This window comes from Astatotilapia calliptera, chromosome 5 (genome assembly GCF_964374335.1).
Source record: "Astatotilapia calliptera chromosome 5, fAstCal68.1, whole genome shotgun sequence".
In the NCBI taxonomy this organism is placed as follows: Eukaryota; Metazoa; Chordata; class Actinopteri; order Cichliformes; family Cichlidae; genus Astatotilapia; species Astatotilapia calliptera.
This window is the reverse complement of record NC_137426.1, coordinates 8854398-8881200: the sequence shown is the minus strand read 5'-3', so window position 1 is coordinate 8881200 and position 26803 is coordinate 8854398. Positions and strand designations below refer to the sequence as shown.

The 26803-nt window shown below is 37.4% G+C and overlaps 1 protein-coding gene across 10 annotated transcripts in view; it reads right to left on the bottom strand.

Annotated features, from left to right (window-relative positions):
- Window positions 1–26803, bottom strand: part of rap1gapb (RAP1 GTPase activating protein b) — a 106513-nt gene that overhangs the window by 60357 nt on the left and 19353 nt on the right. For 3 of the 10 annotated variants that reach the window (XM_080301637.1, XM_080301635.1, XM_080301639.1), the window contains exon 2: window positions 20567–20607. Coding sequence is in view for 6 of the 10 variants with exons in the window: in XM_026167062.2 (XP_026022847.2) it covers window positions 3649–3692 (44 nt within the window). In the remaining 4 variants the exon portion in view is untranslated. Of the gene's footprint in view, window positions 1–3648; window positions 4137–20566; window positions 20608–26803 lie in introns of those variants that run through there. The other 7 variants (XM_026167050.2, XM_026167056.2, XM_080301641.1 and 4 more) reach the window with 6 other exon arrangements.

Below are 26803 nucleotides of genomic sequence, written 5' to 3'. Positions count from 1 at the left end.
AACCGTTGCCATTTCTCTCTAGGCTTAAAGCAGACTTTACTCACCAGCAGGAAACCAACCATCTGTAACCTAAAACCTGTAAACATACCAGCATCATTGGCTTATTCTTTCTGGCTTCTATAATTACAATCACAAGCTCAAATTTAGGAAATTCACTCATCAGCTTGGTATTATATTGTTCAAAGTTCCCTATAGTAAAGTTAAAAATAGCTCAACCGTAACCAAGTCTCTATTTTTTTAAATCATCTGTCCTACTTCACGTAATCGCTTGCTTTAAATTTACATAGTTCAGAAAAAAAAAATATCAGCAAGGAAGCTGGCACAGGAGATAGTAAAATTGCTCAAATAGGAGGCAATTTCCAGTTGTTTTCCACCTCATCCATTTTTCCTTGCAGCTGTTTACAAGCACTTTAAAGAAATAGCCATGTTGCTATCCGCTAACAGCAATTACCCTTAAATTGTATGCGGAAATTAATCTGCTACAAAATAACTACAAAATAACAAATGCAGAATGGTAATGTTATGGTCTAGGTCTGGGCTCCATCCATTTCTGTTTAAGAATCCTTTCAATGTTATTCATTAGGAAATTATTTCCCCAGAGATACGCTTTTCAACAACAAGGCTTTTAAAAACAGAGACAGATTTCCCAAGCAATTGCAAAACAAACCAAATTAAAATGAAAAAGCTCGTTTCTTTTCTTGAAACAAACACACACTAATTCATCTAACACAGATGCATGCTTTTAAAGGATCCCCAGGCTACTTTCGATTGTACAGAAGCATACATAAGACTAGACTGGATCACAGATAGCTGGGAAGAGTTAGGGCAAAGTAAATGTGTAAGAAACAAAATCAAATACCAGATCAAAACTAAACTTGACTGTTCCAGCAGTGCACTGCGAGGACAAAACTGGAGTGGGCCACCTTTATCTAACAACTCAGCCAAGCTGAGTGTTACAATGCACTTTAGGAGTCAACCACTGATTTTGCTGCTTTTATTCCACAATTCATATAATAAATAATTGATTCAGTTCATTCTTGTGACACCCAGCCAAACAGAGCTTTCCAACAGATTCAGGTTTGGTTTGTGTGAAAAAGAAGAAGACTTGTGAGCACAGTGCTACAAATCTCCTGAATTTAAAATCAAATGTCTACAACCTAATGTGAGAAAACATTATAGTGGGACAAATAACTGCAGGCACTCGCTTGCTCTAACCAAATGATTGTAACAGACTGAAACAAATGCAAATGTAATGTTTATATAAATGAGATTTAAAACAGCTGAATACAGCATTTAGTTTTCAGGTGATAGTAACAATTTCATTTGCACTTGTTACAATACCAGCTTACAAAAACCAAAATGTCAATGAGTTAGTAGTTTAGCCAGCTTATAATTCAACAAAGTACTCTAATGTGTCAAGTACAGAAAGGAAGAGATAAGCTTTTCTTGTCGTTTATTGGCTTGCACACACTACTGAGGATTAAAAATCCACTTCGAAGTCAAAGAGTCATATGCCGAACAAATTAATCCCATTCATCATCAAATGAGATTAATTCGTCCTGCAAATAAAAGTGTTTGAGTTGAGAAGTATTATGACAGTAATACAATAATATGACAAATGCATCAGCATGTCTTAAAATCACATTACTGATTGTAGCATGACAGTGATAGTGTCAACCAACAGGACCACTCCCTCCAAAATAATAACAGTATCTAACTTTACTTTCTGTCTTTCTTTCCTTCCTATCTAATATGACATATCAGTATCTATGGCACCCTCCTTCTGATAGCAAATGCACATTTTCCCCCTAAGGTGATGCTCTCCATTTCTGGTTTGTGTCACACTCTTCACAGTTACAGTATCACTCAGTGAGCTTGCAGTGGTTTCAAGACAAGATGTTATCTGTCATGCAAACACACAAGTCTGCTAGCAATCAAAGCAATTGCCAGAAGTTTTTCCAGAGTAACACCATGCACATTTTGTGACCACTTTCCCCATCAACAACAAGAAACCTCATGCCACCTGCCAACCAGTTGCAAGTTTATTTTTCTTTATCATTTTGTTCATTATAAATGTATCTGTAACTCTGGTCTTATGTTAACAATTTTACAAAATGGTTTCAACTGAATATTGTTCAGTACTTTAGGAGTAAGAATTTGGTGACATTTCAAATAGCATGCATAAAGGTTGTGCTGTGAAAATGGAAAAGTGCCAGCAAATATGACTTTGGCCTTAACCTTGAGCACAGCTTGGGTGAATCATAAGGCAATCATCGTGTGTAGGCCTGAACAATACTGTAGGACGAGTGGCGCTTCTTGAGAATTGTGGATGGATGACAGGCGCCTCGTCAAGGAATGAGCGCATTCAGCTGGATGAACTAACATCTAAGGTCTGTGATCATTTTCTCACTATTCATCTATTGTAATCTGACTCCTGCCCTTTATGTCTGACAGAAAAGAAACTTAATGTAAACATTGCTGTATGTTTAACTTATTTGATAATATGAAACCCATCAAGTTAAATAAAACACAAATCTGTGGTAGGCTTAATAAAATAAAAAAAATAAAATAAAAAAAGAATCTGATGAGTGCAGTTCAGGTGACAGTGAGTGCACTTTCATCACACCACTCCATATCTATTTTGGACCATTCCTTGAATCTCACTGCTCATTTTATTACAAGAAGCCTGTTGCTGTTTCAGAAATGCTGTTTCTGTGCCCCACAAATGTTTCCTTGCCTGCTATTGGTTGCCCGTGTCTGCTTGTGCACTCAGACTACCTTTCAAACTGACTTCTACAACAAAAATGTCAAATTTGTGTCTCGTGAGTGTTTTCTAGGCTGACTTGGCAGAACTCACAGGCTGCAAGACACAACATTAAAATAATTTCACTGCCTCATGAATTGTAATGCACTATTCATTGTTCATAAACCAAAGCACATCTCAAATATCCATACTCTGACTGCTTCAAAATCATCTGTCACATTAATAAAAGTGTGGAACTATACAAAGTCGAGATAATTACCTCTTCTCACTGTTTTACCCATACTAATGAAGTATTTAGTTATTCCCTGCCACCAATCACTGACTTCCTTATTCAGTATCAAGTAAGCATCACACATATTTAATTATGCACCACTTTGGTTGATGACAGGCAATCAGTGCTTTATTTGCTGGAATAAAAACGGTTTGCACTTTGAATAACCTTATCGATCACATATCTGTATGGATTTAGAAGCTGTTTAAAGCTACCAGTTATATACATTTAGACTGTTGTGTTGACTACAGTCACTTTTAAATACCTTACAAGTAGTGAGGTCTTTAAAAAGACAGATGAACAGATCACCATGACTGAGACAACCATATGCAAACCTCCCCTTGTAGCACTTTTGTAGCTTCCCCTACTAATGGTTCACGTGTAAATTAAGAGTGCACAGTTCTGCCAGTCAATGACCTTGTTAGCTAATTCAGCAGCTGCTGAGCAGATGCAGTACTAGTCCCAGAGCAGTCACACCTTCCTCTCACTACTCCAGGGCTGGCAATACAATGCAACAGGTACATGTACACTGCTGTGACAGCAGTGTCAACTGTCAACTGGCAAACTGCAAAATCAATTGATGTTCCGACAGATTAGTCCTCTATTATCTTACCCTCCATAAGCTCCAAATGTGAAACTCCTTTTCCTCTGAGACATCCTGCTGAATGGCTGATGAGGCTTCCCTGTGGTGTGCAGGATCAGAGCAGACTACAACACAAGGACTGTCATTCCTCTTCCTTTTTCTTTTTCTCTTAGCTTCTCTGTGCGCCTCTCCTTCCTTTCTACACCTCTAACTCTTTCTCTTCTCTCCTCCCTCCTTGACTCAGCCCTCACTGAGTGTGTGTGTTTTTGGTATTTTATGTGTGTGTGTACACAACCCAGCCCTCCCTCTTTCTGTCTCCTCTGTGCTCTCTGACTAAGTAGCTCCTATCTCTGCCAGATTAAGAGAAAGGTGCGTCCAGCTGTCTTGTTCTGTTGTCCTGGAAACAACCACAATGATTTCTTGAATTCAAACACACCGTTTTCATTCCCACTTCTGACAGCAAGAGGGCAAAAAAATCCCTACATTAGCCAGTGTCCCACAAAAGGCATCTTCCTCAAGGTGTTAAACTAAGAATGGAGGAAACAGCTATGGACACATGTGAATGTGCATTATTTTTTTTTAACTCTAAAGCGCTTTAATTTTATATATATATATATATTTTATTTATTTTTTTTTTTTTATAGCTATTATGTTCACCCCCCAAGTTAGACAGTCGCTGGTGTAATTTGTACCAAGATACTAAACCCCAATAAACTGTTCCAAGCAAATTTTTTGATTCGCTATTTAATGGCAGAAAATATTAAACAGTGTCATGGTTCTGGAGTTTAGTTTTGTCACTTTCTCTCTTATTTTCTATTCTTTCGTTATGCCAACTCTTGTTAGGTTTACTTTTAGTGTTTTTCAGGCTTCCCTCCAATTTTCTGCTACACCTGTTCCCAGTGCATTCATCATTATTTTGCCACTTGGTAGATCTTGTGTTTTTTTTCCTTTTTTAGACTCCCTGTGCTACTTATTCTTTGTTTATAGCCCAGTCATAATTATGTATCACCCTTTGGAAAGTTCTCTGGAATTTGCCTTTTCCCTGCTGCTCATCTGGTGTGTTCAGCTGACTGCCTCAGTGTGTATGACACACCTGAATCTGCGAATTCTGAGATTTACTATGTAAAACTATGCCACAGCGGGGGTAGTCACAGATGATGCATTAATAGTAGCACCTTGATTATATATTTACAGAATTTAACATCTTTTCTAATACTTTGAAGTGAAAAATGTGAAGTGGCATGAATTATATATGTTTTAATAAGGTGCTATTCCAGCTTACATCAATCACTCATTTGTCATGACTCATACTAATTTGACTGAGGTCTGACAAAATTATCCTTTGCCACCATGAAAATGATTACTTGAAAGCAAATAAACTGTTTGAGTTCTTGCAACTGAAAAAAAATCCCAAAAATCAAAGTAAAAGCTGTGTAAATAAAAAACTAATTTTGCTCAAGAATATCTTAGTTATCAAATTTCCAGGTCCACATCTGAGCTTACTCCCTCCCGAGTTAGACTTCAAAAGAGGATGAGATCTGATAGATGCAAGTCTCTCATCTTACTTGAACTATTTTTGGCCTGGCAATTCAAGCTCGAAAAAGACATTCACGTGTTTTTCTGTGATCACACATCTCCCAAAAGACAAAAAAAAGTCAGATATCGTCACTAAAACCAATATAATTCTACTTGATCCTGCTGAATATTTCAAAAAGAGATAGGTGTCAAAGTGATACACACATTAGGATATGTGGAAAATTATATCTCTGCCAATCTGCTGGAACAAGTCTGCTTATAATGACTTAAAAAAAAAAAGGATGTTCTCTGATATCTCTTCCTCCTTGTCCCCTCTCATTTTCTTTCCTCTTGACTCTCTTTCCTTCCTCATGTCTGGTCTTGATTCCTCTTACATCTTGTCATATAGCCTGTTTATCAGACTTCACACTGACTCTGACTATTATACATTTTATTAAATAATCTATAATCAAAAATTAGCTTCTAGAGAAAAATGTTTTATAGAGGCTGCTCCTCTATTACAGTCAGCTCGCCCTACTTCCTCTGCTGATAATGACATGACACATCTCTCACAGAACAATTCTCCGGAGTCAGACTTGCACTAACAAACTTATTACTGGTGTCCAGAAATGTAGTTTCAAAAGCTCCTTTTGCTGTTGCTTTTCCTTCGTGTCTCTCAAAAGATGCCCTTCGTGATGATGTATTACCAAAAAAAGGGAAAAAAGAAAACTATTCACTCAGACTGATTTGTGTGAGACAGGTGAAAGGGAAAGGGCAGCCAGGTGTAATTAGTCCATGTCTGTCGCTTCATTCAGGAGACATGGCAGGCTGGCTAAACAACGAGCCTGCCTTGACTTTGAGGACTTGACTGGCAATGGAAGGAGGTCCAGAGTAATGAGAAGGTGCCCTCTGTGAGATGAGGTTCAATCCACCCCATCCAGCAGTAGAAAAATATAAATCACCTTGAGAGCAGGAGACAGAGTAAGAACACTAAAGACGCTTGTTATCCACAAGGTGCAGGAACTTAGTAGCTTTGCAGTTTACATTGCAGTTAGCAATGCTGTTCTTGCTGCAGGCAAGTGTTTTAAATCACTACCTCAAATTCAAATTCAAATTTTATTTGTCACGTACACAGTCATACACAGTACGATATGTAGTGAAATGCTTGGACAACTGCTCGTGACCTAAAGAGAACAAAAAAGGAAAAGGCTATGAATAAGATAGGAAATAAATATGAAAATTAAAAAGGGTAAATTTAACTAGGAAGGAATAAAATATAAATTAAGGTTAAAAATGAAATAACTGTACAACACAAATTAGAATGAAGGGTACATTTAACTGGGAAAGAATAAGATAAAATATATAAATTAAAGTTGAAAATAAAATAACCGTACAACAAAATACACAATATAGAACTATATAAGAATGTATGAAGAAATATAAATAAATATATACACAATAACCTGATGTGCGGTAGTTTACCAAGACTCGAAGTTTACTGCTATGTTAGTGGTGCTCTGAAGCTACGCTTTGCTCCAGTGGTGCTTAAAGGTAATGATGAACTGCAAGTCCTAGAATGCCATTGGCAACTGTTCAGGGTTTGATTTTCTTTGAACTTTATTGAGACTTAAAGTGGCACTGTACATAAATAATACAGAAATCAAGTTTCACCGGTGTTAAAGTACAGCTGGGTTTAATGGGAGTATTCTTGGCTTTGTGCAGGCTGTAAAATTCCTCTAAATAAGGAAAAGGTTTGACACGCTGGAGACAGTAAAATGTGAGCATCACCAAATCAGACAAAACCACTTATGTTAAGTTCTGTTGTGAAGAACCAAGCTGAGCATTTTCAGTGGTGCCATGTTATTATTTTGAAAATTGTCGTGGATCTGACCAAGTAACCAATGTTATCATGCAAGAGTCCTGCATGATAGCAGCCTGTCAGTCATAAGGTGAGCTCCACCTAAACAAAGCCCTGCTTTATCATCCTAAATGATTAAAGGATGTTCTCCCTGCTGGCCATGTAAAGACAGCAGCTTCACTTTCCACACCCACTGCTATGTATATCCTTTATATAAAAAACTGTGGTTTTGATGTAAACTGTTTTGTTAAAACAGACATTTTTATGTTATTGAAAAAATATTTATTTTAAATCATCCCAAATAAAAAGATCATGCTTTTTTAAAATTCCATAATTTAGTGAGGGCAAGCACATTTTGCTCTGAAGCTCTTTAGACATCCAAACTCTATGGGTGAAAATATTTTAAGAGCAGCAAAAGTTCCTCTTAAATAGACTTAAAGGTTTAGGGGCTATTGCATTGTTACAGTGCAGTTCCTCACCAGTGGGAACAGCAAAGCAGGACACCAACACATTAAATATTTACCAGCTGTGCACACAACTACACCCCTGACAAGATCGTAAGGACACTTTCTGCCTCTGTGACTTGAAATGCCTATTCATGTTTGCTCTTCCTTCTTGTCAAACTTTCTGCACCAAAATTTGTACTGTTAGGCACTGTTAATCTTTTTTCCCCCTTCTTTTTTATGTCTCTGCAACCGTACAAGGTCGGCATCACAAACACAGCAGGGAATAAAAATTTTAAAATAATAGCTCTCTTTATTTACATTTTGGAGGCAACAAGATGACAAATTTCTAAATTACAAATAGCACACATTATTCAGTACTCAGTGTGCAACTGAATCATCAACAAAGAACAGAATTTTATGCAGGAACTACACAAAGGAAAGTGAAAATAAAGGGAAGGCATAAGATTAATGAAGTTGGATTGGAGCACCACTACCCCTCACTGTTAGCCAGGGGAACTACTTTTCATCCTCTCAAGCTTCTGAGTGTCTCAGGGGCTGTTTGAGAGCTCCGTTTGACACAGACAACTTTGAATTTTAAGCAGATAGACTGCTCCCTTCAAGCAACAGTCTCTCCCGCCTACGATGAGTTTCACAGCAACGAGAAGGAGCGAGAGTAGGACACGCACTAGCTGATGAACAAAGCATTAAGATTTTATCTCCTTATATCTTCATAACAATGTCCAATATTCTGTTTCAGGCTGCGGACAGATTACTGGTCAGTACGGTTGTAAGGTTACCGAGCAGAAACAGGCAGCACAGAGGTATCCACTCTTCCGTAACCAAATGCAACAAATGAGATTTTCTCTCTACTACAAATTAGAAGAGCGAGATTATCGGAGGCGCTGACATTGAATTACTTGCTCATCAAAGACAGACTGATTCCAGAAGGATCTCGGAAGACTATTCTTGTCCTCCATCAGCCTGCCCCGCTAGATCTGAATGTCATGAATTTCACAACTTCTCTCCGGGCGATGATAACAGAGGGATGTGGGGGAGTCTCCGGAAAAAGAAAAAAATCTGGGAGATAGTCAGAGAAAAGAAAGATGAGAAAAAAAACAGAGTACATGTCCAAGATTGGCAACAGGGGTGTGGGAATATATGGCATGATTAGGCATGACAAGACACAGTTGTCTCTATTTCTACTCTGTGTCTTTTATGCAGTCCATTTATAGTCATTAGACTTGGATTGGAGAGGAGACAAAGAAGAAATGTGAAGTTACAAATCACCGTAGGAGTGGAAGAGTCTGTGAACGTGCCCTTGGAGCACAGACTGAATGCACAGTGTAGCAATTTACAGGGCATTGACACACACAATCCCACTGAACATCCCCAGCACAACACGTAACTCATCCTCCGGTATGAAAATCCGGAGCAGGAGCCCATTAGAACAAATAAAAGAAAGATGCAGACAGTGGAGGAGCGGGAGAGAAACCAAGATTATTTTTCATGTAACAATGGGTGAACCAAATGGGAGAAGCCTGCCCGTGGGTCACATCCTTGGATTAATGACTTGGCAGATGGAGAAGCAACAGATACCCCGCTAGGGCCTGACTTTGATTTATACACATGAGAGGCTTAGATAAGGACCAAGAAGAGGCAGCGATAGATTTCTAATGATGCAGCCACATCAAAATAATCATTTACTCAGACCTCAGGGTCTGTCCACTGTCAACAACACTGAAATGACATGGACAGGCTGATTGGAGGTTCCGTTCTTGTTGCCATTCAAGTTGTTAGATGTGAAGTAGTAAGAATGAAAGACCACAGATTATCAGAAATTATCATTGGTCCATTATCTCCAGTTTTAATAAAGTCCCAGCATGCTTCATCTTCAGAGCCTCTATTTATCATGGAGTCTGGCTACACAGCTTCCAAATTCAGATTCAGATTCAGATTCCTCACTCTTTTGTTGCTTGGTGTTTCTCTTGATCTAGTGGCACAGCTACAAATGCTTTCACAAAGAACTCCCTGACCAACTGATCAAAGTTGTGGGCCTATCATTCATATTACATTTTTCAAGACCTTCATAATGCACAGTCTTTCTTTTGGGGGATATCTTCTTTGGCGATCTGCATGGCTCAGGAGCTGCTGCCACAGCCTAAATTCATGCTGAATGTGCTCCCGGATATTCAATTGGAGATAATTTCTCTGAATTTCAGGAGTGGGTCCACACTTTATAAACTCCCTGTTTTGGTTCTCTGTCCTGCACAACAAGCTGTTCATATTTTCACCTCTCATTAGACGCTTACTCCATCTGCAAAATTAACATGCAGATGCGGTCACAGCTACTGACTAGAAGAAGGCTGTTGTCTGTTCTGATTTTCCCAACTAATCAGACATTTATCTTTTTTTTTTTTTACAAAAACTACATCTATTTCATGAAGATGCTGAGACAGTCACTGACATCCTGCTTACGAGAAGCAGTCTCATACAAAGCTAGTGAAAGCGAGGATGCTGCTGTCTCCCAGCAACACTGGACTTGTAATACAATGAAGTATATTGTGCATTTGTAGTCTGTAGTTGCTGTCCACGGTACTGAGAGCGGCAGTACTGTGGACAGCAACAATAACAAGCTCCGATAAAGGACCACTTGACACTTACTGCAGTCATACTGTGCGCAGCAAAAATGTTCAAACCCACTTGATGTGATTTTAAAAATGGTTACAAACCTCTATGTATGTGGCTGTAATAGGCAGATCGGATGGATAGTTAAACTGATGGTTAAGACATCAGTTCAGTCAAAATAACGCACATTTAATTTTAGCTCCAATTCCAGCTCCAATTTAGCTCTTGATTGTGTTATAAAAGAAATAAAAAAAAAAACCCTGATAGTTGGATTTCACTTTCTTATAAAGAATTCAATGAAACAACTTAAATGATTGAAATATACAGCTTTACAGGCAAATGGCAGCTCATTTAATTTATTACAAACAAAGATGCGTTCCAGCTAAAAGCTACTTTAAATGATGGCCCCCAAAAGTAAAGACACACACGTCCAAATACAGACACTCTCAAAAGAACTGCGCTGCACATGGATGCTTTGCTTTTAACACACTGTGAGTTTTTATTTTTCTTACAAATTACAACCCCCTGAGTTATGTCGAACTGTAACAGCATCTGAAGGTAAATGTCCTTTTCACTCCACTGTCTCTATGAGCATTCGCACAGCTTCATGAACATTGGCCATGGCCCTCAACTTCAGTTGCAGCATCAAAGGGAAAAGCAGCTCTTTCATTTGCCTTTGTTCCCACTGTGACATTTCACCAAATCTGATGATGCAGGCGATGTCCGATCCCTGACCCTTGTAGGGCTCCCAGACTCCAGCTGGGCATTTGTACAGTTGCTCGAATACGAAAACGTCTGAGCATGACACAGTCACTGGGAGAGGTTGTCAGTCACAGGAATGTTAGTCAGATCCATCAATTGGACTGTTCTGATTTTGTGCCTGGATATATGCACCACTTATTTCCCAGTGCGAAAAAAAGTGCATATGCGTAAAAAATAACAACTCAAAGTGTGAAAATAAATATTACATATCTAGTGAGACAAAATTGGATGTATACAAATATTCAAAATTTACCACAGGAAAATGTGATTTTATTCAGTAAACAGGTGCTTCTAAAAACAGCTCGCCTGGTGGGAGTTGTTAGAAAACACAGATGTCTACAAGGGCCCTGTGCAGTAAAGTCATAAACAAAACAATCCCCTTCATTCTGCATCCAAACTCTGAAGTTTCGCTGGTAGTAATCCACCAGAGGAGAAATGCTTGCAAGGGTACATTAGAGATATAGTTATAGGACTGTTAGATGAGCTGCTTTCAACATGCATACATTTTTTAATTCTGGTATAAAAACCCATCTCTCTACTGTTCATACAAAGACTAAAGCTCACCCACCATGTCTACACCGTAGAGTGATGGATAACAGACAGCACAAGGTCACATCACAGACAGGAGGGGAATAAATGTAAGATTAAATAAATTTTAAATTCACTCTATCGCCCAGTGTCTGAGTCCCTCAGTAAAAGAGCAGAATTTAAAATATCGTGTCATTGGACAAAGTCGCAATACACCAATTTAAATAAAGAGCTTCATGTAAATGAAAATAAGTGAATGACGATGAATACATTGCTTTGAGTCATTTCATACAGCATGGATGTAGCATAGATGGGTGTAACTGCAGTGCACATTTGTTCTGCATCCCAGAGATTAATGTAAAGAATGCTCATTTCAGGACATGCAATTAGTAGTTAGAACATAATTTTCAACGCATGTTTCCTCTTGGAAATAGCTTTCATTAAGGAAAAGTGAATTTATTTCTACAACAATAACACCCACATAGATTTGCATTACATGCTAAAGAGTTCTATACTCAGAGTTCTTTTTTTCTTTCTTTCTTTTTAACACCTCAGATTGGTATACGTGCATATGTGATCCTACACCATAGTCATTTCTTATCTCTACCTTGTGACAGCTGTTAATACCCTCAGATCAAATCTCACCTCTCTGTGCACCCGGTAAAATATACATGGCAGAGTGAAGAAAACCAGAGACAAGAAAGATTGTTGGAATCTTTGACTAAAAAACTGGACTCTGGACTTGAATGCAGAGGCACCTATGTCACTGGACCTGGATGCTGCAAGAATTATACTGTTGTTGCACATGGAAAACAAATACAAAACACATTACAATATACTGTATGCACACAAACACCTGAAACTTAACTCAATTTTTTCCTGTCTTTTTTTCTGTGTATGTCCATGCATGCAGCTCACATTAGATATAAGTTAAGCATGTGTGGTATAGAACTTCAGTGGAATCTTAATGGATATCTATACTAATAAGTACTGTGAAATGTATTAGGAAAGGAAAGAAATCCACATCGTCTGATTGAAATGAAAATGATCAACCTACAGAGGGCTGAATTCAAAGATACCCTGAAAATCAAAGTGAAAAAATGATGCGTCAGACTAGAGCTGGGCGATAGAACGATAACGATATGTATCGCGATATAACTTTTACTCGATAGAGAAATTAAGCTATTGCGATAGACCTCGCCGCTCTTGTCCTCTTAAAAAAAAAAAAAAAAAAAAGGTCAGCCAATCCAAATTAAGTAGCGCAGAGCCGAACCAATCACAGCCGCAGCGTCACGTCGCGTGACTTGTAACGTACAGCACAAGTGCCAAGCCGCACGTGTGTTTGTTTGGGAAGCAGCCAGCGGGTAATGGAGGAAATGAGTGTGCCGACTAGAAAAATCAACCGAGCGTGACCGAAGAGAAAACAGATAATGGTTCCAACGCCGGAGAGATTGTCGAACGGAAGAGCCATAGAAGTTCCGTAGTGTGAAGGTATTTCGGCTATTTCAAGTCTGACAAAAAACAGAGTAGCGTGCACTGTAAATTGTGCCGAAAGCAAGTCTGGAAATACAATGAACTGGTGCATGCGTCACACTGTGCGCCACGTTATTGTTTCGGTGAAATGAATTTCTACAATACTGTTAATTCTACTCTCTGCAGTGTTTAAATGCTTACATATACACACAGTTACTGTCCGTCCACACATACGACTCGGTTCTGCTTCTATGCCCCAGCTTTGTTTACTTTTTCCCACCGAGGCTTCTAGACTTCTGATTGGCCAACATTTCGGCACGGTTAGGAATCTAGCGCCACCTGCTGCTTTGGCATGTTCATAGCAGCGTTTTCCTTCATTTCTGCCTTTATGTGTGGACGGGATTATTTTTTAAAACGAAAACGGAAAATCTCCGTTTTCAAAAATACCCGTGTACATGTGGACGTAGCCTCAGTCTCTGACTGGAAGCGCTAATTCGTCATTCGGCTTTTGTCAGACTAAAGTAACTGTTAAAACTGTTTGAAAAGCTAAGCTATACAACAAGGAGAGATTGAGAATTTCCTTTTAGTTCTCAGTTTATTTGATATTGACAAAAGTTAGTCAGTTTTGTCTGTTCTTCTGTAAAACAAACTAAGATTTATTTTTAGAATTAATATTTTGTTTCTAAGTGGAATTGAAAATTTAGTAGTCTGTTTCGTTTGTTCTATTTTGAAACTTAAACGCTTTAGCGGCTGCCTTTTGTGTAGTTTGCAATATTTGCCTTTATTTATCTGAAAAAGTCTCATGTTCCTTAAGTACATCTACCCTGTTGAACTTATTATGGGAAATAAATATTTAAATAAAAACAAGCTGCTGATTATTTCACATTTTACTTGTGAGCAACGGCACATTTAAATCTTACAAATATAGTTATTTGGCTTATATCGTGATAGATATCGTTATCGCCTGAAATGAAAAAAACATATCGTGATATGAAAAAATCTCATATCGCCCAACTCTACGTCAGACTATTCTGTCCATTCTGCAGAAACTCAAAATGTTTTTTCCTGTGCTTTTCTGTATGCCTGACAACACTGGGACATGCTCCTAATGAGACACTTACTTAGGGATCTTCTCCCAGATCTGGATTATGGTGCCTGGATAGTCAAAGGTGCAACCTGGCAGCATTGGATGGACTGAAACATAATGTCCCAGAGGTGAAACATAATGTCCCCAGAGGTTTTCTATTGGTTTAAGGTAGCATGAGGGCCAGTCAGTGGTATCAATTGCTTTATCCTGCAGGAACTGCCTGCATACTCTCGCCATTTGAGACCAGGCACCGAGAGGAACCCAGAACCCTCTGTGCCAGTGTACGGTCTGGCAGTGGGTCCAAGGATCTCATCCCAATACTTACTGGCAGTCTGTGCATTGTCACCTAGAATTAGAGGTCTTTGCTTCATTTACTGGTCACCCTGAATAATGATGCAGGCAGCATGATGTTCTCCAAGGCTTCCTCAAACCCTTCCATGTCTGTTACATTATAGTATTCTATAGCAAATACCCACTGGGCTCTACAGTGCCAGGCAGTGAGCACAGGGCCGAATAGAGGATGTCAGACCCTCAGGCCACCCTCACATGGTCAGAGACATTTACATCAGTGGCCTGCTGTTGGTCATTTTGTACGGATCAGAACTCAATATGTTTCTTCACACAAAGGAGCAGATACTGGCCCTGGTGATGGCCAGTCAACATAATTAAATAAGTACAAATGTCAGTGGCCTCCAACCTGCAAAAACATTCCTGTTTTAGGGGTTGTCTCACTGTTGCCCCTCCAGTGCCGTAGTGCAGCTGAAAGTGCTTAACAACTCCCTCTGCTATTTAACTGACCAGATCAATATCTCAGAAGTTTAACTAACTTCATACCTTACTCTGATTAAAAAGTGATCTTTACATTTTTTAGGCACTGTATATATATATTTGAAAACATTTTTGCTGATATCCTCAGTGCCTTACTCATTATCTGTTTTACCTTATCTTAAAAAAATGTGTCAACCCTTAAGGGAATCCAAGCAGCCATTTAGATAACTCAGATGTGCTCCCAGAATAGACTCCACAACATCAGATATAGCTGCTCAGTCATTTATACACAGTTTATCTTCCAAGCAACAGGCAACATGCAAATTTAAAAATGATGAGATTGTTGCAATTGCTTTTAGTTGGTTGCAGTTAAGTGTGTTTTATTTAAAATATACGTTTTATTTTAAATATTACACTCAACATAATCCATGGATTTTGGCTACCTGAACTGATCCAGTGTTATTCAGTAAAAGGTTGATATCATTCCCATAATGCACCTCACTGCTAAAGAAATATTGTCTGGATTCCAATGCTTACAAAAGACTGAGGAACTGCCGTCTTTCAAAAAAAAAGGGTCCCATATTATTACAGATAATGATATTTTCCTTTTCTTCTTTGAATTTCATTATTATTGTCTTATAGTCTGGCTGGTGATGACGCAAGGTTACGCAATCTATCTATCAGAAAAAGTTTAAATGATGGCAATCCATGGGACAAAAATTTAGAAGGAGGCAATATTCCTCAGAGAAGCCATAACCTTGCATAGTCAAGCCTGTAATGAGTTTAACTCAGACTCTTAGAGGGTCCCTCTGGGCTGCTGGCAATAATGGTGAATTATCAGTGATTCCTTTCACAACCACAAGGCTTTATTAATGACTGTCTGGGGGAAGTGCAGCATTATTGTCATGGGCACACTCAGCATATTTTGGTTAAAATAAAATAGCTCATAGCTGATTAAGAATTTCTACAGAGAATTTGTGAGAAGTGCTTATGACAAAAGACTGCAGCTGACCATTGTGCCTTTAATTTGTATGTAACAGAACAGAATAAGAAAAGCTTCATCTTTTTATTCATGGTATAATGCAAATATCAATTACCAAAGATTACTTCTCAACAATCAGTTTATGTGTGTATGTTAGGGAAGGTTTGGGTGAGTATTGAGCTATTTGCATGAATGATGGGATCAAACCAATACTAATGGCAAGACAAAAGTGAAATGCAGGCATTGCATTGTGCCTGAATATTTGTAATCAGCTTCTGCTGAAACAAAGAGCAACGCAGATTTGTAACAACCTTACACTTCAAATAACACATCCTTCAGCTACTTCACTGCTGGGTGCAGATATTCCCTGGTACACAGCCATATTAACTATTACACAACTAGATGGGAAATCTAGTACATATAGAGAAAAGAGCTGTCCAGTGATCTCCTATCATTTCAATGCATTGTGAATTAATGTTTTGTACTACTGTTTTTTTGTTTTATATTTGGTCCTGGAATTTATGCAGACAAATAGTTACACATTAATATTTGAATACTGGAAAAGTCAAATGAATAAGTGCCAATAAAAGCCAGAATGTTATTCAGAATTGCACTTTGACAATGTTATTGGATTTTCTGCACATATACCACATCTTGTAATGCAGCCCAGACAAAGAATGTGGCTGCAAATGTGTGAGAAAGCTTTACAAATGAATACTGACAACAGAGATTTATTCAATAACCTGATAGCCCTCCTTGCCGAAATGCCTCGTGGTGGTTTATAAAAAGATAAGTGAAACAAATGTGGCTGCCAAAGCTTTAGCAGAAAGTGACAGAAACACTTGATATTACCTGACTACTGATAGAAAATTGTCCTAGTGGAATTAAATAATCTATACTAAGATGACGCAGTGCTAATCAGCTTGATTATTTAAGACTACTCAATTTTTAAACTAGAAGCATACATTTTCCTTAAAAAAATACATCTGAAGGATGTTCCAATTTTGTCTACCTTGGCTCTGCTCAAGTCCTTGATTAATATTAATTAATATGAAGTTGTCTTAAATATGAATTTGAAACAGCGACCAAGACAACAAACTCATCAGGGAAGTGTTTGGTGAGGTCACACATCAAAATACTGTAGCTTAAAAGTTTTTTTTCCCATATACTTGAATTAACCAAAGATGCTGCCCCCTACTGCTCACTCAGAGGAATACAGCAACATAATAAAACTGTGTTGCTCTAATAGTAGTCAGGGTCATACATCATCTCTTTCTCCTTTACATTCTGGGGATGACAATAGATGAATGGTTACTCCTTAAATAAAAGCAGCTTCTTAGCTCAGAAAATTGTGCAATATGTACATCTGCACAGTCTGGTGTAACTGATACTAAGGCAGTTAAAGTCACCCTGGACTGAGACTGAATCCCAGAATATGCAACATATTCTTGACAGGCTCATCTATCACACCTGTGCCAGGTACAACATTTCTTGACCCAAGTTCCAGAATACTTGACTTTACCTTAACAGAGGTCATAGCCAACTGGGAGAAGTGAGCATTGCTGAGCAAAAATATAGAAGATAACAAAAGATAGAGGCAACATTTCTGGACATACAGTAGTGCCCTCCGTGCACAAACTGTCAAGACCACACTGGGCATTAAGCAAGATAAAAACACATCAATAGTCAAGTCATTTATCAAAATCTTTTAATACACCACTGAATTAATGCATATAAATTATATAAAACTCCTTAAAGGTTAAGGAAAAGAGACAGACAACAAAATTCTGCCAAAAACAGGAAATGAAATGATCAAATGTATGAATATCACGTTCATAGATATTATATAAAGAACGAAGAATAGAAAAAGGCCATTTAGTGTTGACCTCATTATCTGAAAAACAGTCCATGTTTAATATGACAAAAAATATAACCAGACCAAAACAACATCACATAAGTGACGGCTGACGGTGGATTTTCTAAGATTTTATTGTCTGTTTCTTTAATTCGGCTTAACGTACCTCCTACCTTGGTAAAAATGATACAAAATAATAATAATAATAATAATAATAATAATAATAATAATAATAATAATAATAATAATAATAATAATAATTATTATTATAATGATAATAATGATGATAATAATAATAATAATAATAATAATAAAAATAATGATGATGATAAATGTAATTTTTCATGTAAAACACTGTTGCCATTCCATGTAGGAAATCTGTTGGCCAAATCATGAATTATTTAAGATGGTAATCTATACAGGTTGCTCTGTTGTTGCTCTGTCTGTCTGTTGCTAGAGTGGTTTCCACTACATCGGCTTTCAGTGAATCAAGGATAAAGTCACTCAACTGTAGTACTGAAAATAATATGGAGCTTATAAAGTTTGTAAAACTGTCTATAGTTTAAAAAAACAAAAAACAAACATGTGATAAAGAGGACTGACAAAGAGAGCCTGGTTGATGCCAATATTGCATGAATTATGCAGTATAGATATAAACTGAGCATAGAATTACTCATTTTATATCATGGGAAACATACAGCCCACTTGGATCTTAAGTCCCTTTTCTACATGCTTGCAAATATTATTATAAGAAAAATAAGTGCAATTTCAATATTAGATCTCAGTTTTGCATGATAAAGAAATGCTGCTGTAGTAAATAAGATTAATCCCTCACCATGATTTTTCAGGTTTAAACAATATCTATAATTATAAAACACAAAGTTTTTGTTAATTTTCAGAAGGATTCACTTAAAAACAAACAAAAAAAACCCCCAAAACATAAATGTTTATAGTAAATAGTGAAATCAGGAACTTTTCCGTCATTTAATTGTTTATCTATTACTTAATTACTTTGGTGTACTGTGAATGGCTTTGGGGGAGGTCTTTATCAGTAGCAAAAGTTTTAAATGTATGAAAATGCAGTAAGATGTTAAAATTGATGCCACTTTCATATTTTCCAAAGCCGTCCCATCTGCCGGATTGGAGTCCGTGCTAGGCCGATTCTGGCCCTCAGGCCTTATGTTTGACACCCCTGGTTAAGGCCAACCACAGAGTCTGCTGGGCTCCTGGCAGATCAACTCATCTCAGAGCCAGACCGCATTATCTAACAACTGAGTTGATATTGTTCCACGCAAATATCTGGAAAATCTCATATAGTGTGTTCTATTTAAAGCAAAAATGAGTTGCATTCCTATTCATAAATGTGATTTAACAACGGTAAAGGGAACACATTTAACCTGTTTTGTTTATATTACTTGCAAATGGGATGAAGTAGACATCTACTGAGAATTTTAACAAAAAAGGTTTGAATATGTTGAATTATTAGCCCCAAAAGTCCACCAGACCCAGCAAGACTCCCTGTGTAACCAAAAAACAAAGACCATAGCAGGGTTAAGTTTAATCATTTGAAATGATGACAAGCAGTAGAAGAAATTAGAGTTTGTCATTAAGGCTTCAGCCTCATTAATCCCTACAAATACATCACACAAAAAATATCCTCCTTGAGCCTGCATGTGGATGCTGGGGAGGTGGAGGGGTTGAAAGAAGCAAGCACTGTTTTACAATTATAGTATATTGTAAAACAGTGGTCAGAAAAGCAGTTAGGTTACTGTAGATTGAAAAAATAAATCCATATACAGAACATCAATAAGTAAAAATGTAATGAAATAGAATACAGTTAAATCCTTTGGTACAAGTTGAATGTAACATGTTAAACACACAGTAAAATACCTCAAATTTAATAAAACAAACAAAGATAGATTAAAAATGGTTTACCTAATGTAGCAGAAAATATCTCTTGGTAGTAGAATTGCTCAGTATACAGAGTGTAACGTGTTGAGAATGGTCCAGGTTTGTTATGAAACTACTGGGATGAGAATACAGCTGATACCAGTGGTGTCTGTCAGTTCATCTTGTCAGATCTTTCATGATGACGTATGTCTGCTCTGTTATGCTGAGGATGTATTGTTTCAGTTCTGCTCACCTATCGATTTCCATGTATACACATGGCAAAGGATACTATATACTGGGACATTCCATCTGCAGCAATAGCTAGTTTGGTGCTATATAAATCCAACTGAATTAAATTAAATTAAACTGAACTGAAATAACAGTCTCAATTCTAATTGGGTTCCCATAGAAACAAAAGATTCAACAGCCGCAACAGTATCATCTAAAAAAAAAATATATATATATATACACAGATCATTTTATCTTTCTCTTTCAGTCTTATCCGTGTGCCCATTTTGTTCAAGATCATTTCAACCAATGCAGCAAAGGAATACATTCTTTAACTGGAAAGTGCAAAAAGTGGCAATTATCAAGATGGGAAATACACAAAGAAGAGGAAGCCAACACGTGTAGTGCAAGGATCACAGCAATGTAAATAAGTACTGTCGCTTTAATAAAAACCACAAAAAGAAGAAAACTTACAATGCACCCTATGAATATGTCTAAAGTAATGGTTCAATCTATTTAAAGTCTTTGCTTAAATGAAAAAGCAAAGAAGAAATTGAACGGTTCATGGAATAAATGGCAGTAAAAGCTCTGTCTAAAGACAAATGTACTGCATAAAAGGCTAGGCAGTGTTTCCTCCCTAATCAGCCACTGAATGGCTCTGTAATTATAAGGCTATGCACCAAAGCCTTTATAAGTATCACATCTTTGTCAAGGTAATTCCAGCACTGAAGCACACATTTTGTATGAACACAAGATGGTTTAAAGAGCTGTGTGCTGCTTGCACAGGCAATAATCTTAACAGATGTATTCAACAGCCATCTCAAACACCATAGGAAACTACCTGAATCATTACCACGATATTGTAGCTCTTCAAATTCTACTTTCCCTGTTTTTTTCTGGAGTGAAAAATGTAGATGTTTGAATGGCTTACCTGGAAACTGCCAAATCTTCTGCTTCTCTTGTCAGCCGATCCTTTAACAAAGAGAGAGGAGATATCTAAATCAATTATGCAAAATAAAACAAACTTTTTTATTGTCAGTAAGAGTAAGCAATGTTTTCAGTTAGAGCGCTCCATGTCATCACTATGCAGTTTGCTGGCTGAAACTGCCCATTTCAAATCAATTAACAGCACATTACTTGTCAGTATAATACACAGTCATTTAAAGCCTATGTGCTATAAAGATGTGTTCATTTCAAATATCACTGCAGTTTGGCTGAGGCTTGACTGATTTGTTGACTTAAATATGGCACACGTTCCCAAGCAGATTAAAACACCCACCACGCTTGAGTGTGTACACTGTGCTTAACTAGCAGCTGCAAGAACATACATCATGAATATCAATTATTACTAAAGTGGAGCTGTGAAAATTAGTAGGGTAGTTCCATTGTGTAGGTTAATGGAAACTCAGACAGGCATTTAACTGGAGGGTTAATGCCAGTTCTAAGCCACCGTGGCATTTCTGTCCTTGAGCTTGAAAAATAAATTGAAAATGTGTGTGAATTCATGACTGACTGGCAACATGCAGGAAACATCAGACTCGATAGAACAGAAAAGCAACAAAACACATAATCTTTTCAAAATTATTTATCTCTGAAGAGTTTTGCTTCTAAATTAGACATCGGTCATTTGAAAACCAGCTTGTAACCAACTCCAAAAAATAAACTGAATCTTCAGGTACTGCTGTTCATGCAGGCCAAAAAATCAGGATTTTTTCTTAAGCATTTTTATTCATCTTTTCATGCCTGAAGATGAATAAAAATACTTAAGAAAAAAAATCCTGATTGAGGTTGTCAAAATTCATGCATGACAGGTTTAAATAACAATAATTACAAAGAAAGCACGTCATACATCTATAGTAACATTAAACAATCAGTGGGTGGCAGGGTATAGAGTGATACATCAGTGTCCAATGTAGTTGTTTATGTGCAAGTATACCATCAACACCGACACAAATACAAGAAAACAGCCTCTGAATAGCGGTCCACTGTAGTGACCACTATGTGTGATAGGGTTAAAACATATTATCAGGTAGGGCTGGGCTATATCATACCGTTTACGGTAATACCGGTGTAATTTATCAACGATAGGAAAATGAAATATCGCGATAGAATATGGGTAAAACACGGATGTGCAGTGCCTTTGTTTTCATACACACATGGCGGTGACGCAGAATGAGAAGGGTGAAAGCGGATCGTTAAATGAAACGGATGAACCAGAATTGGTTTGTAAAAATGCTGCAACTTCAGTGGTGTGGAACTGGTTTAGCTTTCATCCATCAGATACACAACAAAGCACTATTTTTGGTAGAGCATGCTAGCGGGCCGTCGTTATTACTGTGTTTTTTGGAAAATACGGCACACTTAAAATCAATCCTTTGATTTTTCTGAAAATCGACAGCGCCCCTTATAATCCAATGGGCCTTATGTATGAATTCTGGTTGTGTTTACTGACCTCGAAATGACTTTATGTGGTATACGGCGCTCGAAAATCTGTCAAATGTTTTAGTACGACTTTGCTAAGCTACGAACCCGCACCGCTTGATGGATTGTGGGAGCATTACGGCTATTGTAGGCAGGAGCCTCATGGAGTGATATGTACTGTGCTTCAACATAATATTACCGTATTGTGTGTGTATAACCTCTTTTTAAGTTTTGTGGATATTATACATGGTTATGCTGAGGATATGTCAGCCAATTTCCACTGGAAATGCCTTTTGGTTAAACTGCCAGCAAGGAATTTGCATTTGCACTGTTACATTTTTATATAACTTTAATGCCCATAAAAAACAGCTGCTTGTTTAATTGAAAATACATTGATGGGGTTTTTTGCACTAATAAAGTTGTGGAGTTGTAAAGTATTTTGTCTAGTGTCAATTATATCGTCAGTTATCGTTATCGCAAATTTTCAAATGTATATCGTGATAAATATTTTTGGTCATATCGCCCTGCTCTATTATCAGGATTGTATTAAATTCAGAAATAATCCATCTGTTTAAATTTTTGCTGAAACACAAGTCCATATTACATTTTTTTAATGAAAAGACGCCGACCAACAAAGGGTTTAAAGTCTGTAGTCATATAAAAAATATGGAAAACACATCAGTGACCCTTTGTTACAACAAACACAAGTATGATAGCTTATTTTGAATTCTACATTGTTGTGATCTGAGGGGTTTTTGCTGTTCTGGTAGGCTGAGTTTTGTATTCCTATTTTATTTCTTTATTATTCTCACAGTGAGTTTGATTCATTGATTGTGATGTCTGTCTTTACCACATGGTGTCATTAGAATTAGTTCATGAAGTTCACTGATTTGTAGATGCCAATGTTTGATTCACTGTTCTGGATGAGTTTTGAATCTTTAGTCTTTATTTAGCTGCAGTTTCTATTTTGAGTTTATTTGTCATCTGTTTAGTTCCTTCAGTGCCTTCCCAACTCTTCTACCTGCTGCTCGTCGTTCTGTTGTGTCTTTGTGCTCCAGTGTTTCTTTGTCTGAATGTGCGTGTCCTTGTCTTTGTCTTTTGGTTAGTTCCTGTTTTTCACACCTCGGTGTATAAATAATCTTGTCTCTTTCCCTTAGTCTTTGTCAGAGTTTGTGGTATGTTTCTAGTGTTTGATTCTACAGCCCATTTTACTTTTAGATTTCTGTTGGCACCTGTGGATTTGGTGTATTTATAGGATTACTCTGGCATTAAATAAACATGTGTAAAACATTTACTTGCGGTAAATGTTCAAATTTTTAAGAAGTACATCATAATCTGCAGCTAAATATACTCCACAGAGCAAATTAGCCCTGTTTAAGTAATGTTAACTAAGCCTCGGTGCACTACTGCTTTTGGAAATTACAGAGTAATTACATACTGTACTAGGGATGTTGCGTATGGAGCTGCCAGACAGGAGGAAAAGAGGAGACTGCAGAGAAGATTTAACAGACGTATGAAGGAGGACATGCAGAGGTTTGATGTGACAGAACAGGACGCTACGGAGAGCGTAAGATGGAGGCATATGATCTGCTGGGACGACCCCTAAAGGGATCAACTGAAAAAAGAAGAAAGAAGATACTAGCTTTAACCTGTCAAAGACAAACTCAGAAGTAGGTGAAACCTCTTATCCTTTATCCCCTCGGAGTCATTTGAAACTTTACCATTATATAATTTTGGATTTGAGCATTTATGGTTACTTTATCCATATACAGTATGCAAGCAAACCCTCACTATGACTTTAACAAATAAAGTCACACTTTCTTAATTCGATTATATAGGGCTGTGCGATATGACCAAAATCTCATATCCCGATATAAGAATTCCATCGTCCCGATAACGATATATATCACAAAAATGTAACATTTTCTGTAAATTCTGTGGCAGCTCGTCTTGCATGAAGTGTTTCCAGCTGCACGTCATGTAGCTGGAGTCGAGTGTTTTAACCGATGCATGAAACTATACATTTTTAGACATAAGTTGTAAAGGCCGCCGTTTTCTTTGTGAGTATTTATTACACGGCGTGCTGCGGGGAAAAGCCTGTTCTAACGTTTGAGTCTAAGGTTTTTTTTTTTAGCACCTGGCGGCTCTTTTTTAATTCTCATCCATAAATAATCTGCTCTTTTACGTGATTCCGTTTATTTTGAAAAGTTTCAACAGGATCTTGAGCTTTATTGTGAAAGGTTTATGTGGAACAGAAACAAGCGGACATGCGATGCTGTTACCGTCGTTGTTGCTAACCACAACGCATAAAAACAGGCGCTTGTCCGTCCATAGTGTGGTTATATAAAATATATGAGAAAGAGAGAACTTTAAGAAATTAATATAGCCACTACAGTGACCATCAAAACGATGAAAAAAAATATTGCCGTAAACAGTTTATTTTGCGACACCACGAAACAAACGATAGCGTAAAATGAAACGATAGACGTTTTTATATCGTCATCCGATATATATCGTTATATCGAACAGCCCTAAGATTATATTTTATATTTCATTAAATTATTAACTGCATTTACCCCAGACATACATTCTCACCATTGCCATCATCAACAGCTCTGCTGGGCACACTAATCCTAATTAACAGTAGGCGGTGATTCTGATGACCCAGTCCAGTTATCTAAATGTACCTACTGAGAAGCAAAGAGCATAATTACGCTAACCCCGACTATAATCGCACTTTCTTGATGAGAAAAATGGGATAATCATCTCTCTTACAGCACGCTTTCAGGCACAGGGGGAACACAGTAAATGACTTAAGTGTGAATAGTGTGATTTAACAAATGAACAAAATTACACTATTTTGGAAGCCAAATCTTTGAGCCTTGAGTTTGAGAGAATATTTCAGAGCAACTTGCAGGAGACAAACTGACAGCGCTTCTAGCCATGCAGCTGGGGAGAACTGATCAATAGGAACAAAAATATTCTGCTACCTGCACCTCAAAATACATCTAGTGAACAGTGTTTGTTTGCATAAACAACTCTCCTCCACAGTGTATTAAAATAGCTTTGCTTTATTGGATTTCACCCGCGGCTCTCACAATCTGAAATCAATACATCTGCACCATCTAAACATATAAATATAATAGTTAACATGAGAGACAGTGAAAGTATTTCTAAGATGTTTTAACTGCCTTTTTAAAATCTTAACACTGACTAACACACAGTACTAATATTTCCCACTCACAGTAAAGGAAATTCATGCTCACAGGAACCAGCTTGCCTACAAGAATCTAACATCTCCAGGTAGATTTTCCTAACACAATGCAGTGTGTGATGCAGCAGATAATCACTCTTAGAAGTGTAACAGTGTGACAAATGGATGATGTCTGTAGTGGTCTGTCAGGCATTAGGGGTAGTCTTGCATTAGTATGCACAAGCACCACTTGATTTTCTTTTTAGCGTCGCTGTATTCGCATCACACATTAAAGCAAACACCGATCAGGTCAAATCATTCTGCTTAGCTACTCTTGTACTTGCTATAAAAATAATTCTTTTTCCAACTTATTGGACAGCAACGTCTGATGTATGATGCTCATTAACTTATGACACACAAGACACAAATAAAAATCCCACTGTAAACCTCTCCACATAAATACCACCTACACTAAAGCACAAAGCTCAGAAAGCACCGCTCACACATTGGAGCTTAGCAGAAAGCTGTTCTCATCCCGCTCAGAAAGAAACATATTCACAGAAGAATGGAGGATAAGAAAAGCATCCCAAAGACCCCAAATGCTACAGTCAACATAACACAGGATCGGTGCAACTGTCTCTGAGACACAACTAAACCATAAGCTGTTAATCTAATACAGCACAAAAGAACAAAATGAGACACACAAAGCTTCCTTTCTTGTGTCTATAGATACTGGGTTACTGAGTATGTGTTTCAGTAACCTCACTCAACTGCTCAATTTGAATAAGAAAAATCAAACGTTTTCATGTATTTCTGACACTATGCCGTGTTCATCATTCCCTGAGGATCAGCAGAATGTAACAACATGTTAAAGCATTGGTTGGCAGGAGCAGATGTCCCTGAAAGCTGCAGGCATGGAAAACATTTGGAAGATGAGAAGGAGAAACAATAACTAGCCAGAAGGTAGACAACAGAAAATGGAGCACTGGGAACTAAACAAAGTCTTCACAATGTAATGTTCATATTTGCAGAATGCAGGACCTGAGGGTCTTATGGAGAAAAGATTCAAAAAAAATTAATGTAGCAAATGTTGTACAGATTGCCTTTTTATGTATGTTTTAAAGTGGAAAATTATTATAATTGCTTATATTGTGCACTATATCTATTTATATTCCCACTGATAATATGAATATAATATTCTAATTGCAAATTTAAATAAAACCCGAAGAACTACCAGCAAGTTTCCCAAAACAACATATTATATCCTAAAATGCATTTTACAAACCCTCTTGTGGCCAGTTTCTGATCCAAACCACATGACCATGTTTATTTATAAGTTTGTTTTGCGGCTACATGATATCATAATTATATTCAATCAAAAAATTTGATTTGTTTTTCTGAAGTCAGGAGCTGTCCTGCTATTGAAAAGGTCAGATTTGAAAAAAAAAAATTACATTATAGTTTATTGCTTTTTCTTCTGACTGACAATTTCGAGTCAAATGACATGCTTGCCTGCAGCAGCTGTCACAGCCTCAAGTTGTCACTTTGGACAGA